Source organism: Leptinotarsa decemlineata, unplaced genomic scaffold, assembly GCF_025532065.1.
Source record: "Leptinotarsa decemlineata unplaced genomic scaffold, Ldec_3_MD MMD2_tig00000218_RagTag_RagTag, whole genome shotgun sequence".
Taxonomy (NCBI): Eukaryota; Metazoa; Arthropoda; class Insecta; order Coleoptera; family Chrysomelidae; genus Leptinotarsa; species Leptinotarsa decemlineata.
Genome location: NW_027412545.1, coordinates 6,937,089 through 6,953,124, shown reverse-complemented (window position 1 = coordinate 6,953,124; position 16,036 = coordinate 6,937,089). Strand labels below are relative to the sequence as shown.

General features: G+C 34.9%; 1 protein-coding gene across 1 annotated transcript in view; it reads left to right on the top strand.

The window, feature by feature from the left end:
* Window positions 1-1,438: 1,438 nt before the first annotated feature.
* LOC111502676 (muscle segmentation homeobox) overlaps window positions 1,439-16,036 on the top strand; it is a 92,149-nt gene continuing 77,551 nt past the window's right edge. Inside the window, exon 1 of the mRNA XM_023156809.2 lies at window positions 1,439-2,141. Within this exon, the coding sequence (XP_023012577.1) occupies window positions 1,571-2,141 (571 nt within the window). The 5' untranslated portion in view covers window positions 1,439-1,570. The remainder of the gene's footprint in view (window positions 2,142-16,036) is intronic.

Below are 16,036 nucleotides of genomic sequence, written 5' to 3'. Positions count from 1 at the left end.
CGAAACCATTTAAATACAGTTTATCCTAATCGTTGGATAGGTCGCGGAGGACCTCAGCAATGGCCAGCAAGATCTCCCGATCTCAACAGTTTATATTTTTTTATGGGGTCACCTTAAAACTCTTGTGTATAAAACTCCCGTTGATACTTTAGAAGATTTGAGAGAGCGAATAGTTGCCTCGCGTGAAACTATACGAAATACGCGGGAATATTTGAACGGGTGCGTAATTCCATGCGTAGAAGGGCGGAAGCATGCATACTAAGTGCAGGTGGCCACTTCCAACAATTTTTATAATCAGTTTTGGTATTATTACTAATTAACAAATTTGTGCTATTCGTTTAGACTTACTGTCACAAAATAAAATAAAACTCGTTTTTGTGAAAAATTTATTTTTTTGCAGATTATGTTTTCAAATATTATTAGGGAATTGGTAATGCGTTATGAAGCAATTTTCAAATTCTCATTCATTTTAGAATTGATCTACTTTCTTAATTTGCTTTCTGTCGATTTTTATTTTTTTGAGTGAAAATCATGCGTCGGACAAAGAAATACCAGGAGATCAAATTTTCTCAAAAATAAATGAGGATTTTAAAAATGATTTTATTTTGAAAAGAAAGCATTGGCGTAGTACTTTTTCCCCAAAAATATTAAATGCGAAACCCGTAGGGATGCCATTGTTTGAAAAAATACAACTTTGAGGCATGGAACATAATATGTACCAAATACCTATGCCAAAGATGTCTAAAAAATTATTTTTGAAAACTTTGCCACCCTGTATCTCAAAAGTTAAGGCGTTTAGGACATACCTTAATAGGAAGTTTTTTTCTTAAAATGGGTCTAAGAATTACCTCTTTAAATATTAGCATGTGTTTAAGGAACACCCTGTATATCTGTAGCTATTACACATTTCTTCAAAAATAATAATGAATCATCATTAATGCTGTTATTTCTTCACAAGATCGCCTGAACAAGGGAACTAATTCATTCATTAATTAAAACAACCAAACAGTTTTTACTAAAGAATGAAAATAATGAAGGTAAGCCTTTCAAAATTAAATACCACCATGTCAATTAAGAACACATAATTCGAAATTACTTCTCGTGATTAAGTTATAACAATTTGAAAGGCAGTTTTAAATGACCATAAACAAGTGTAAACTCTTAAAGCTGCAGTTATAATAATAAAAATCCAGAAAACAAAATAAAGGTAGCAACAGCAATCCAGCAAAGTGGTGCTAATGTTTCACATTAAAAGAAAACAACAACTCCACAAATAAACTGGGGTACTGTGGAGTAGTTACGGACAACCGAAGATCATTGGTTGATTCGAGTAATAAGGAATTTAACTGAGGGCGGAGTTTGAAGTAACGCCCACCTAAATCACGCCCCTCGAAAACTTACGGAAACTTAACCATGTTCAGTCGTTTGTTCAGTTTAGTTTGAGCACCTTGAAGTTGTAGACGGCTAAAAAAATATTTACTAATTGAGTGTATCATAGCGCGTTTATCACAATGAATTCGTGAAAGTGTGAACAGCTACCGCGTGAGCCATTTCAAATACTTGAACACATATGCTAAGACACTCGTTCGAAAGTGCTCAAATAATGACTATCCAAACTTTGGAAAATTCAGACACTAAGCACGGCGAAACCATGCAAAATATTAGTGATAAAGAAACAGATGACGCACACCAGCAGATAACGGCTGGAAAAAACGGACATATTAGTTTTAGTGTAGCTTCCTTGCTCGCTGACACGCGGCCTGTGAGGCCGTCTTCTCCCGCCTCCCACAACTCATCGACGGTACCATCCACCAGTCCAGTTCACCAGTCCTCAGACGAGGAGTACGACTCCAATCAGGAGGATTCCATAGTCGACGTGGAAGACTTGAACTCGGACCAGAAATCTGAGGAGGTCTCGGTAAAAGACAATAATTTTTTTTCGCACAGAGACAAAGAACTATCCAAAGAATCCTACCTTAATCAAGGCCCCATCAGGCCGACACCTTTTTCTGCAATTGCCGCCGCTGTATATCAAGCGGCACATCCAAATTGGCCACATCAAGGATTAGTGAACCCGTTTGGAGGTCCGGGTCCCATGTTTCAGAGTACCACGCCTTTTGGAGTACCCAGCTTGAATTCAGGTAGGTAATTATGGGGTTGGATGCCAACATTGACAGTTCAAACATTTTTCTGCCATAACCTGAAAATTGGTTTTTATCTCTTGGTGATGAATTATGTCGGTTTGGGTTGTGAAAGGATAATTTGAGAGCGCTCATAAATTGATTTACCGCTTTTTAAATTTGGCAATTCAGATCTATACTTTTTTTATTGGGTTACGCCTTCTAATAATGTAATAGTCTCACTTTGAGGATGGGTATTAATTAAATTTGGGAGGCGTGTATTACTGGAAGTGCGACCGTTAATAAAATGGAGACTAAAAAAGAAAATGAAAAATTAGAACATAATTAAAAATCATATATGAATTTTCAGAATCTATGGGATGATTCCCAAGTTAAACGTACTTGAAAAACATGCTTAATATTATTATTCCAATTTCATTTTATTTCATTTTATTTTCGTTTGTTTAATCGGTAAATCAACAAACGAATTACCTACTGAAGGAAGTTTACTTACTAATCACCAATTTGCGAAAGTAATTTTTTTGATATTTAAATAATTGCTATTACTACAGAAAATGTATTCATAATGCAGAATGAGTGGGTATTGATGATTGAACTTTATTATGAAAACGGTAGGTGCGCTGATGTTACAGCATAGATAAATAATTATTGTTTAATGGCCAGAATTCGAATGAGCATGTTAATCGAAAATGCTCTACTGAACTTGTGGCCAAATTAAGACAGACAAAATTGGTGACAAATGAAAAAAGTTACCTCCAAATGAAAACGCATGATGTTATGGGCTACGTCAATATTGATCCTACGTATAAATTAGGCAACTATTAACATTTTTCGCCACGAGTAAGATTTTGAAATTCCATAAACTCCACTCATATAAAATTCGTTTTGATGTTTGCAAACCTTTGCAATTTTGCGAGTTATAAGGGATATAATTGATAACTCCTGTTTTCCCCTGTTTTTCAGAATGGTATTGGACGGGAATTTTAATCGCTCTAACTATAGATATTAATTTAACCAAAACCCAGACTTGTTTCATAAAGTACGTAAGCCGTAAGTAGCTGAACGTGGTTGGTCTTTTTTTAACTAGGAAATCTTACAGAAAAAAAAGTACTTGCAATTATATAAGTGGAGACCGTCAATTCCGCATTGACCCAAGTTACCGTTGAAACGAGAATGAGTTGACATTTCGACAAACCTTTACTGTTCATCAATATTTGAATGAAACTTTGCCTGGTAGTTGGATTGGTCGAAGAGGAACAGAGGATTGGCCGGTGAGGTCACCTTGTTCAATTTCGTTGTTCTTTGTGGGGTAGTTGTGGGATTACAGTTCATGAAACCCAACTGGTGTAGATGATTTACATCAACGAGTTATTGCTGAATATCGGAACATTATCCCTAAATTGCTTCAAAACGTCCGGAATCGCTCTGAATAAAACCCCTGTCACTGCATAGAAGCAGAAAAATGTCATTTTAAACAGATACTTAAATAAAAAGTTTACACGAAAGAAATATTCAAATGGTATTTTTTATTATCTCTTGCTATAACGCTCTTCCTTAACACAAATAATGATTTGTCAGAATATGTTTAGGTAATATATGTAATGTTATAATGATAATGTTCTTTCGACAATGAAGTCAGCCCAACGTCGGCAATACATTCACGTCACTGTATGCGAGAGAACATATATTATTATCGTAGTAATCTATGCTAATACAATATATGAAAAATGAAAACATAGGAGTATACAAGCGGCATGCAAAATAGATATTTACACATAAGAGGCATGTCAAAAAAAATGTGAATTATAATTTTTCTCAAAAAATATGTATTTATTTATTCATTTCTGTTTCGTCCTCTTCAACGTAGTCCTTCTCAGATATAATACACTTGTACCAGCGTTTATTTCAACCCTTGAAGCAGTTATGATATGCACTTTTTGGTAGGTAGATCTTTGAGCTCTCTTAGCAAGTCGGTTTTTATCTCCTCAATCATCCCAAAATGACTTCCTTTCATGGGTCTTTTCAATTTTGGGAACAAAAAAGTCGCAGGGGGCCAAATCTGGTAAATACCGTGGCTGATACATGATTACGGTGTTGTTTTTGATAAAAAATACGAACAAGCAATAACGCGTAGGCAGGTGCATTATCATGACGCAATAGTCATGAATTGTTTTTCCACAATACCGGACGTTTCCTTCGTATTACTTCTCGCAAGCAGTGCTAACTTTAAGGATACCTATTACTCCTTATTACCCGTACGACCATGTGGCAAGAACTTCTGATGAACTACGCCACGACGATTTGGCGATTTGGCAAAACTTTGGCGTTTGATCAAACTCAGCGTGCTTTTTTTGGCCTTGGATCTTCTGCGCTCTTCCATTGGGACGATTGGACATTGTTTTCGATGTCATGATTTGTCACTAGTGATGACCCTTTTATGTAAATCTAGATCACCGTCGACGTCATTCAACAATTTCCGAGCGATGCTTATGCGACAGGTTTCTTGGTCAAAATTCAGCAATGTTGAACTTCGCTTCCACACGTCATGTGCCAACCCGTATGCCGACATTCTCAGCAACTTCTCTAATAATGATTCGACGATTCCACATAACAATTTTCTTGACATTTTCATCGGTTGTTGATATGCTGAATCGTCCAGGGCGAGTGTCATCATTCACATCTTCTCGACTTCCTGTGAAAACATTTTTCTGACTCAGAGTACAATCACCGTATGCCACTGTTGACATTTCAACTATTTTCGAGCACTTAATTCTATTTTCACACAAAATTTGATGGACGTTCTTTGATCCATTTTTTTCGATAGCAGAAAATCGCTGGACACACTTCTAACTTTTATGCGCTCACCAACAAACTAAATATGGTAAATATCTGAAACTGTGGAAACATTTCCAAAATGATTGTATGATAAATTTATGAAAAACGCTAATCGAATGTACGTAGCTCGCGAAATTTTAACAATCACCTTATTTTTTGAACACTCCTCGTATATCAGAGTGGCCCAAACGAAGTCTTCCAAAAAATGTTTTCAGATTGGAGACATTAGAAATCTGTTTCCCGTTAAACAGCTATCGCACCTCTACGTACGACAACCCTCAGAAGTCAAGACTTGTGCGAGCTAAGGATTAACGAGGTCTTACCTCTTACCACTGACCAACACGGCAGTCAATTCAAGTGAGTGAACAAAGCACCCACTTCGAACCGACTGGCTACCGACCGACCATGTATCTATGTTATACGAATTTATGTAGGTGTTCAGTTTTTCAGCTATGAGGTTTTTAGTGTGTCTATGAGAATTTTCTGCCGGATGGCTCAAATATTTTTTTATTGTTTTGCGAAAAGACTTTCCATGCGCAGCGTAGATCATTTCTACTCCACCAAAGATGAACCACAAGCAATAGAAAACTACCCCAATGATTTGAATATGTCCTTGCTTTTTTTCGTCATCGACATCATCGAATACTATAATCATTAGACCCGTGTTCTGGGTAGTATATGTCAATAACTCCCCGAGCCACCCAGTTGAAGTGTCATTGCTATTTCCAGTCTCATCAAAGGGACATTCGAACTCAAGATTTTGGATTGTATTTCAGGCACACTATAGCGCTCAACTGATTTACCGCTACTCTGACTTCCGGTACATATTCTAATAGGTATTTCGAAAGGAAGTGAAAGAAGATACCGTCAACACTATGATGAAGCAAAGCTTATTTCATCTATATAGCATTGACAATAACAATAATCACACAAATCCGATACCAACAACCACAACCATTACCATAACAAAAATCGTAACCATCATTATAGTCATGAAATCCAATGCAATGCATAACAATTTCTTTGTATGTAATACCTCATTCCTCTGGTCTTTCTGAAAGGATGAGACCAGTCGGTTCTGATTGGAATTTGTTTAAAATCTGTTTTTCCGTTAATCAGCTGCCGCCCCCATACGAACGACAACTCTCAGAAGTTGAGAAACTTGTGCGAGCTAAGGACTAACGAGGTCTTACCTTTTAACGTGTGATTCCTAACACGGTGAGGAGGAAATAGGGAGAAAGATAAAAAATTATGTTAAGTGTGTGAAAAATGAAATTCTAGTCAGTAAAAAATAACGAAATCCAATGAAATGGGATATAGAACAATACAAATTTGCTGAACACAAAGAACAAACAGAAAGAGAGCAGAGATGATTTTCGAAACGTTGTCCGAATGGAGTGAATATCATTTCGAATTTATATTTTCGGTTTTCAAATAAGTTATAGGCAAAATTTATGAAAAAAGTGTTACCTACAGATAGGTGGGATGTATCTTTTTATAAAAAACCAATAATGTCGAGAATTAAATAATATTCTTCATTCTAACATTGAAAGCATTACCGTCAAAATAATATCGCAATTTCATATTATCTTGTTGAACCTGTGTGTTTTCATCCCGTTTTCAAAAAACAACCTAGGGTTAATTTCAAAACAATCAACTTTTTGCCCGAGAAGCGATTAGTCAGGGGACGGTGCAATTCGTATTTACGACACACGGCAATAGAAACCGACGAACATTTTAATTAGTAGTAAATGAAAAATTGAGCCATCAAAGTGGAAGTCATCATGATCGCTCTGTGACTGACGAATAATGGCTTTCGGAAAAGGTGATGATCGTCGCTGGCTCTTGAACAATAATTGAGGTACAGTCGTTAAACTAAATCGGATTTATTACCAGCAAATTCTCATTACGTTGAAAAACTTTTTACTTCTTGACGATATTACTAACTTCAAAGAATTGCTGTGAAATTCATTTGTATTTCTCTTGCAACTGTTAATTGTTAAGCGTAGAAGTCATAAGAGAAAAGCCGGTACTCAATCTTCACTTCTGAACAGGCACTTACTATATATTTATACAAAGTTATGGGGTACTTAATTCATATCAAAATTGCATTGATCAGAACGTAGTCAAATTATATCATTGAATAATTTATGATCTCTTCGCCATTTCCTTCTCATTTTCAATTCATCCATTCCAACAATCTAATTCCATTACTAGTTTGTACATGTTCTTTGTAGGATGTTTGGCATACTTTTCTGGCTATAGTTTTAATGGTTCAAAAATCACTTGCCTTCCGTAAAACAGTTCCTCAAGTTTATATATATGAGACATGACGAGCTATGTCTGTAATTCTTTCATTCCCTTTGGCAATAGGGTTTCTGTTATAAAGCAAGTGTCCCGATCAGGTATCCTCTGAATAGAAAGTGTCCAGTGAGTAAACCTATGTTCATTTTGCTAGGTTGACGCTGTGTTTCAAAAGATATCTTCATAATTATTTCAAGTTACATAGCTTCAAAGGCATACCTTGGTATAGTCGAAGTAAACGATATTGTGCACATTTAAAGGCACTCCCAAAGGCCAAAAAAACCAATACATAGAAATGAATCGGCAGCAAACTAGTCCACGAGGACTATAGAAATAGACGAATAGAAATCGGGGCGATTTGAGTGTTGAAATTCGATATTGGTGCAGTTATGATTACTCAAAATGTTTGTTATCTGTTAAAAAAAAACAACATCAGATTTGACCGAAATTCCTTTCTCAATTGTACATAAAATAGTGAAAACCAAACCTTATGAACGCAAGACGCGATGTGATGCAGAATTACCAAAACATTTAGATGTGCATCTGATAAAATCATGAATAAAACAATATACGACTGTTACGAAAGCAATGAGATTCCTACAACTGAAATCATAAGGAAGAAATTGAATACTTTCGGCCATAACGTGAGCTGCTGTGACAAAACTCTTCAGAACTCGATAAAGAAATTAGGAGTTATATTTTAAAAAATAAACAAACGTCAAGCTGTTATAGAAAGCAGAAGAATAGTGGAATTGCGTAACAAATACTTAGAACAAATATCTAAATATAGACAAGAACAACGGCAAATTTTCTATTTGGCCGAAACTTGGTATTACACTCACGACACAGTTACGAAAGGGTGGACTGATAGTTCGAGAATATGTACGCCTAACATGCCTGCAAACAAAGGATCGCGACTAATCATTGTGCATTGCGGAGGATGTAAAGGATGGGTTTCGAATTCTTTGAAATTATGTGGAAAAAACTTGAGGACTGCAATGTTGACTAGTATAAGAACATGGAAGCTAATATTTTCGAGGAATGGTTTGAATACACATTGATCCCAAATTTGGATGCGAATAGTTGTAATAGTTCTTGACAAAGCTTCCTATTATTCGCGACAGCTCATCAAAGTAGCGAAAGAAATTCGAGGAAAGATGAAATACAAAGTTATTAATGGATAACAATTTGTATTTTGAAGAGTACTATACCAAAAACCAACTACTTGAAGTTTTACACACAAAAACATTTAAAAAAGTGTACCTATGCCCTTGAGAGTTTTGCTGAAAAGTATGGATACACCATACTGAGACTTCCTCCTTAGTTTTATGTTTTCAATCCCTTCGAGTTGATTTGGAGAAAATTGAAACAAGGCATCAGGCGTGAAAATAATTTTCCAAAATTCGATAAGGAGGTAATAGAGGTAATTGAAGAAGAAGTATCTATTATCGAAGTATATATCGAAGTATAGTATATATTACCGAAGAAGACTAATGGCAGAAAAGGATTAAAAAACTAATTTTAGTTGAAAAAGACTATGTGGAGTATGGATACTTCCACATTAATGGTGAAAAAAAATCCATTATCAATTTGAATGACAACAGTGATAGTGAAACAGAAGTTTCTCATATCACCTTCCGAAAATTAAACGAATTGTGCACCCACCATACTCTCCAGACCCCTCGCCAACTGACTACCATCTTTTCGAACACTTCGATAACTTTCTCACCGATAGAACCTTCGCCAATTGAGACCAGGCGAATACGGCTTTCGTCGACTTCATCGAATCCCGAGGTCCCAATTTTTGTGCTGCCGGAATTATTTGACTTGTGTAACGTTGGTAAAAGTGCACTGATTCAAATGACAATTGAATTGAATAAGTACTCACAGAGATATCACAGTTGAAAGTAGTCTCATAAAAACCGACAAAACTTTTAAAACAACCAGATAGTATAAGTACTTACGAGACTAGGCAGAAATGTACAAAAAATATTTCCGACATGCAAACACGTTTGTGGGTATCTCTAACTCATCATGTGAGGAGGGAGGGGTTGCTTACGCGATCTTTCGAATTAGTTCGAAAAATTCATTAGTTTGTTATTTTTTCTGTTATTGGCACTGTAAGAACTAACTCGTGAGACAACCATACCTGTTCTCCTCTATATCATACGTCGAAAGATGTTTTTTCAAACATTACACTTTTTCAAAAAACTGAATGTGAATGTTCTGTTATTTCTGAAGTATGACATATATTTCAATTTATTTTAATTAATGCAGTAGTGTTTCTGCAATCTGATACTTTCATATGGAAATTTGTCTAGGGTCAAAGATAAACATCACTTCCAGAACAAAAACAAGCGTATTTGTGACAATGTACAGTTGGTAATAATTGCAGGCGGTATAAATTGCATAAAAAAAGGCGTCATCAAACAAATGAAATTTCAAATTACCAAACCAACACTGAGTTTCTGAGAACTTCTAGCGAGTAACGTGGCGTAAAATAGATAGGTGTTTAGATAAATTCAACACTATTTGCAATTAGCCGGTTCACAAATAAATTTTCTGCATTCGTGTATAACAGAATGATGAGATAGCATCACTCAGATTATTAAGTGCTATTTATTTATTGAAAAATCGGTGAGGAATTTCTGAGCAGCCGCATCGTATTATATGGCTGTCGTTATAATGAGTAAAGTAATTTATAACACTCAAGTGTAATCTTTTTACCAGAGGCTTTCCGCCGTAATAAGATAATAGCTGATTTATCACTTGTTAATGAGTTATTTTTAATCTTTATTTATTTCATGGGACCTAGATGAATAACAAACATGGAAGTTTCATTGGCTTCAATTTTAACCATGATTCAATCATGATTCAACCATAACTTTCTAGAAAGTAAAAATAATTTTAATAAACGCACCTTTAATCTTCCTCTTGAAGATGATCACTTGGTGATTGGAACACGTGTCGAAGTGTTAAAAATAACGGTTTGGTGTTGGTATTAAACTCCAGTAATATTCACTACTGCACCAAAAGTTCCAAACAGTGCATCACAACTACGCATTTTTAATAACATATAAACAAAGTCCATGTATTTTTTTGTACAGTGCTGCAAAGTCAGTTCTGAAGCCAATCTAATGTTTGTTGCCTGAATCTCTCAGACCATTAACAAGAAATGAAAGGAAAAAACAACGCAAGAAAAAACATTAAGAAGGTATTTATTTGTAAGAGTAGTAAGAGGAATACTCAGGCAACTAAATAAAATTAGCCAAGGTTTGTAGAGAGAAATGACAAAAAATGTTCAACCAGTGTAAAGGAAAATATTTGGGGTGTGAGTTGAAGTCAAAGAAATTTGAGGCAAAGTCGAAGAAATTTTGTATAAAATGAAGGCATTGAATGGTTCAGAATAGACCATGAAAACGACGAATACGAAATTTGACATGGAAGTAATGGATACAAAATTTAAGACACAGATTAATGAATTGAAGAACCAGTTCAAACACATCCACGTTTTTATCCAATAAACTCCATTTGAAAGAGTACCAACACCTATTCCAAAAAGGGCAGTTCTATTAAAAGCGACAAGGTGATTGGAATATAAAACCCTGAAGTCTCCAACTTTCAATTCAATGCGAATTCGGGAACAGGTAATAATGCATTATAGTCAGGAAAGTAGACAAAATAAATATCAAGTTGGGGCAAAAACTTACCACTTCAACGGGTGAATTAGTACGCAGTGGTTTATGTGGAACCACCTATTGGTGTGACACCCAAGTCAACTTGTCAAGTTTTTATGTCAGTGTTGGTGGTTCCACTTATGTTTCGCTTGCGTTTACGCAGCTATTTTTATCAAGTACTTTTTTTGGTTTTTCTCATTTTGTCTTCAATCGAGGACCGCCTGTCCGGTACTGACGATGCTCAATAGGCTGAAACAGCTGTCTACCGGTGGCTCTTAAATGAAAAAAAGTACTTATCTATTTATTTTTTGATTTTCATGGAATTATTTTCCAGCAGCTTGACTGCTGATATATATATATATATATATATATATATATATATATATATATATATATATATATATATATATATATATATATATATATATGTGAATGAGTAGTATTCAGAAGTATTTTCAAATATCACCCTGTTATTTGAATCCCTACTTCCCCACTCACATTCATGAACGAAATATTTATTATATATATTATATAGTTATTGTGGTTCTTATTCAATCAAAAATGATTATTGAATAACGAAATTAGTTAGCTCCCTAACAATATCGTTTACTGTTTGAAAATCTGTTTAAAATCTGTTTTTCCGTTATTCAGCTGTCGCCCCCATACGAACGACAACTCGCCCCCATACAACTTGAGCTATACTTTTCAGTTCATATATTCATGGCGAGACGGTTGTCGGTTGGGTTGGCGTAAGGGGGTTCTTTTCCTCATTCAATCGTCAGGTGAAACAATGGTTCGAGCCGAGAGTTACGTTGAAAGATCATACCTCAATAATTCTTAGCTCGCATAAGTTCCGACTTTTTAGAGTAGTCGTTCGTAGGGGGCGACAGCTGGAACACGAAAAAACAAATTTTGAAAGATTTATTGATTATGATAGAAAGTAAGGAGATTCATTGCAAAAACATTAGACCTGACAACATTGTCCACGGCGCTCTTTTCGAGCTATTTCTTCTTCATCTGCAGTGGATTGATTCGTGATATTCTGCAGTCTAATTGCCGTTTTGTTGTGAAATTTCGGTTTTACTGTGATAAATATTAATGATTTGCTTCTATTATGTCACAAAGGTCATAACCTTTATTGTTGTAAATTTGATTATTCATTCATTTTTTGTCTTGAGTTTTCAAATAAATATGTTGATGATTATTCCGCTATTTCGGGGGAAGACAAATCCAACAAATCAAAAATTGTGTGACTAACACGATTTTGCGATTTTATTAAATATATTAAATTTCAAAGACTTTGCGATGGAATGGGGAATCAATTTCAAGTACACTATCAATTGTTTGAAGGTGATTGACAATGTTTCGTGGTGTATTTCATCAGTTCGGACTTCCATTGTTCAATATAATATAAATTGATTTGAAATCCTTGAAAAAAATTAAAAAGATTAACTGAAAATAACAATTTTATTATACAAAAAAACTGAAATTACAAAGAAATAACATACAAGCAACAACCAAAAAATAAAAAAATTGAAGTATTAATGAAAGCTGAAAATTAAAAAATATTATTAACAAAAAATGAAAATTAAAAGATTCCAAACCAAGTTACGTCACGACGTTTCGACTGTTAGTACCCAAAATCGTCTTCGGGTGATAAATGGACTTATTTCTCCAAGATCCGACTATTTATAGGTCATTAGAGTGCTTTCACCTATCCCCTCTTCTCTCTCTCCTCTTGATGTATATATATTTTTCGCTTGTCACAAGACCAGATTTTAAATGTAACGTTTCATATTTGAGTTGATATTTGGATAAGTCCACTATACACACGTGGAGAACTGCAAACAAATATTGAAATATCCTGAGAGACTTGTTCTTGGGGTATGAAAAAAGAAAGACTAAAAGGAAACGATTTTGATGCACCGATGAGGATATCGTCACACCGGAAATAGTCTGAATGTATTTGTGGCTTTCCACACTGTAAATTATATTTCTAACCATTCACGGTTACAAGGACATGTAGCTCTGTCTTCAATGGATGCAGAATACATCCCGGCAAGAGCAAGAGCAGAAGCTCAAGAAATCATGAACCTGAAAGATGTTGTGTCAAATTTTGAAAATGTTCGAATTGTTTGAAATAAACAATTTGGATACAATATCAATGATCAAAAGTTATGAAAACTCAAAAAGGAATCAACATACTGAAATCATTTTTATCATTAATCCTAATTAGAAGGAACACATGTTTTTCGAAAACGTGAGTTCTGATATTAATTATAAAGATATGTTTACCAAAACTTTAAAAAAAGTTGAATTTCAAAATTTCAGAAATTATTTACTGGATGTTTTACAATTTCGTCAATTCAATGTATTAAGCAGCATGAAAAGTTACTGATAATGAAAAATAACCTATATGAACATGTACGAATAGTATGTTGGATAAATTGTTTCTCAGATACTGGGGAAAGTTCAGTCTAGATGGCCTATGTGTCTATGTTCATGTTTTTTTGTTGATGTGTCAATCTGAATAGAATGTTCAATAGTAAAACGTGTCCGACATATTCCTGACAATTTGTATCAATGAACTCAGGAACAAACGCCTAAAGATTTTCAGTAAGATAAAGAAGCCATGGATACGAAGCTCGAACAGGAAGATACCTTGTGGTTCGAGAATGAACAGGAAATATGTCTCAAGTTACAAATAAAAACCAAGACGATAGATGACTTGGTTTATCAGATCCAATTAACTCAAAGGAGCAAAATATTGATCGTCCTTGTTAAAGGACTACTCCCCACCTATTTTGACAACGATTGTCCCAGAAGCGACAGAATCAAACACACTATAGTCCGTTCATAATTTGTCGATAGCACAAAATGAGGGCCCAAGTCATAAAACGGTCGTAAAACTCGTAAAATCATAGGCGGAGGTTCCTGAGGTATTTATTCATTGAATATAAAGTTTCAGTTTATACTCGAAACTTGCCTTGAAAGGGTGAAGTTGTTACGAACGAAAATAATTTTTGGTTTAGTACATTTTTTAATCGCATTTAATTTACGGCTCGTTGGTGTTTCGGCGTCTACGGCAGTAATTAACGTCTCTAATATTTATTTTGCGAATTTTGTGCAGTGCGTGAGTAACTTTTTTTCATATTCCTACAAACATATACGTACCTTTCGTTCCTGCTTGTTTTGTTTGATTGCTTGCGATGGCTTCGTCATCATCATCAACATCATCAAGTTTTACACCGGTACTGTTGCGTACAGTCAGTAAGTCTGTCTATTCACCAAGAGAGAAGACTATTGTTTTGAACGTTCACGATGCTCTGGTTTCTCAGAATCCCACAAACACTGTTCAGAACATAATCAAGAGTTGTGCCAACATGACGGGCGTAGGGGAGTCAACAATATATAGGTTCCTATCAGAAAGAAAAAAAAAGGTATAGCTAACCCAAATACAAACGAATACTTAAAGAGGGGGAGAAAACCTATTGAAAGTGATGAATTTGCCAAAAATGGTATTCGAAGGAAAATTCACGAATTTTTTTACAAAAAAGAAATACCCAACTTAAACAAAATTTTACAAGAAGTTAGAGACGACCCGGATTTGCCTCATGTCGGACGAACCAAATTGTGACAAGTTTTAAAAGAATTAAATTTCCGGTGGGAGAAATCAGACCGAAAATCACTTTTGATTGACCGGGAAGAGATAATATGTTGGAGAAGAAAGTATCTAAGATCTATACGAAAATTTCGGGCTGAAGGAAGGCCAATTTACTATCAGGACGAAACGTGGGTAAACGCAGGTCATACTCTCACAAAAATTTGGACAGATAAAAATATATCAAGCTCCAGGCAAGCCTTTATGGAAGGTTGGTCTACTGGTATTTCCCCACCCTCTGGTAAAGGCAGTAGATTAATAGTTTCTCACATTGGCAGTGAAAAAGGATTTGCTAAGCATGGTTTGTTGGAATTTGAATCCAAAAGCACAAAAGACTATCAGGAGGAGATGACAGCTGATGTTTTCGAAGAGTATTTTGAGCAGATGATTGAACATATACCACCAAACTCAATTATAGTATTAGATAATGCACCTTATCATTCACGACTAGTTGAAAGACTTCCAACGACTGCGTGGAAGAAACAGGATATCATTGACTGGCTGCGGAATAAGTCCCTGCCTTACGAAGATGGAATGGTTAAAGCAGAACTTTTAAAAATTGCCCCGCAACACAAATCTAAGTTCAAGAAATACGTAGTTGACAAAATGGCGGAAAGACGAAACATCACAGTCCTTAGACTTCCACCCTACCACTGCGAATTAAATCCAATTGAACTCATTTGGGCACAAATGAAAAGCTATGTGGCTAGAAAAAATACGTCATATAAAATACAACCTGTACGTGAATTGTTATATGAGTCTTTATAACATATTACAGAAAAAAATTGGCGACATGCAGTAAGACATTCAATAGAAGAAGAACAAAAAATGTGGGATCTTGACAATATAATTGATGCGACTGTAGAGACACAACCGCTAATTATTAACCTGCAAGACGACTCGGATTCCGAAGATGATCCTGTTTATTTTGAATTTGAATAGTTTTGTAAGTAATCGTAGTTTATATCATTTAAAAATAGGTATTAATTAAATAAATGTATCTTTTACAAATTGCAAGTAACTTATTATTTTTGAATAAAATAAAGAAATTTTTTTTTAATAAAAATACAGTTTACAGTACCTACAGTTTAAGAATATAAATATATTTATTTATTTAAAGTAACTAATGTTTTAATCATATACTCTACGACACTGGTCACTCATTTCCACTCAAAATACCTACATAATCGGATTAAAAGTTTTATAGCTGTATTGTATTTCTTCAGATACAAGGTGGGTTAGTCGAAAACATATTAAACTGCCAGTTTTAGTTTGGTTTTTGTTATTATATAATATTAGCTGTCCTCTCTGTATTTCAGTTCTCTAATGAGGGTCAAACTTGCAGTGAGCTATCAACAAATTATGAACGGACTATAGTAACTTGGGATGGGGTTACTTTGTAAGAAAGCAATGTTGAA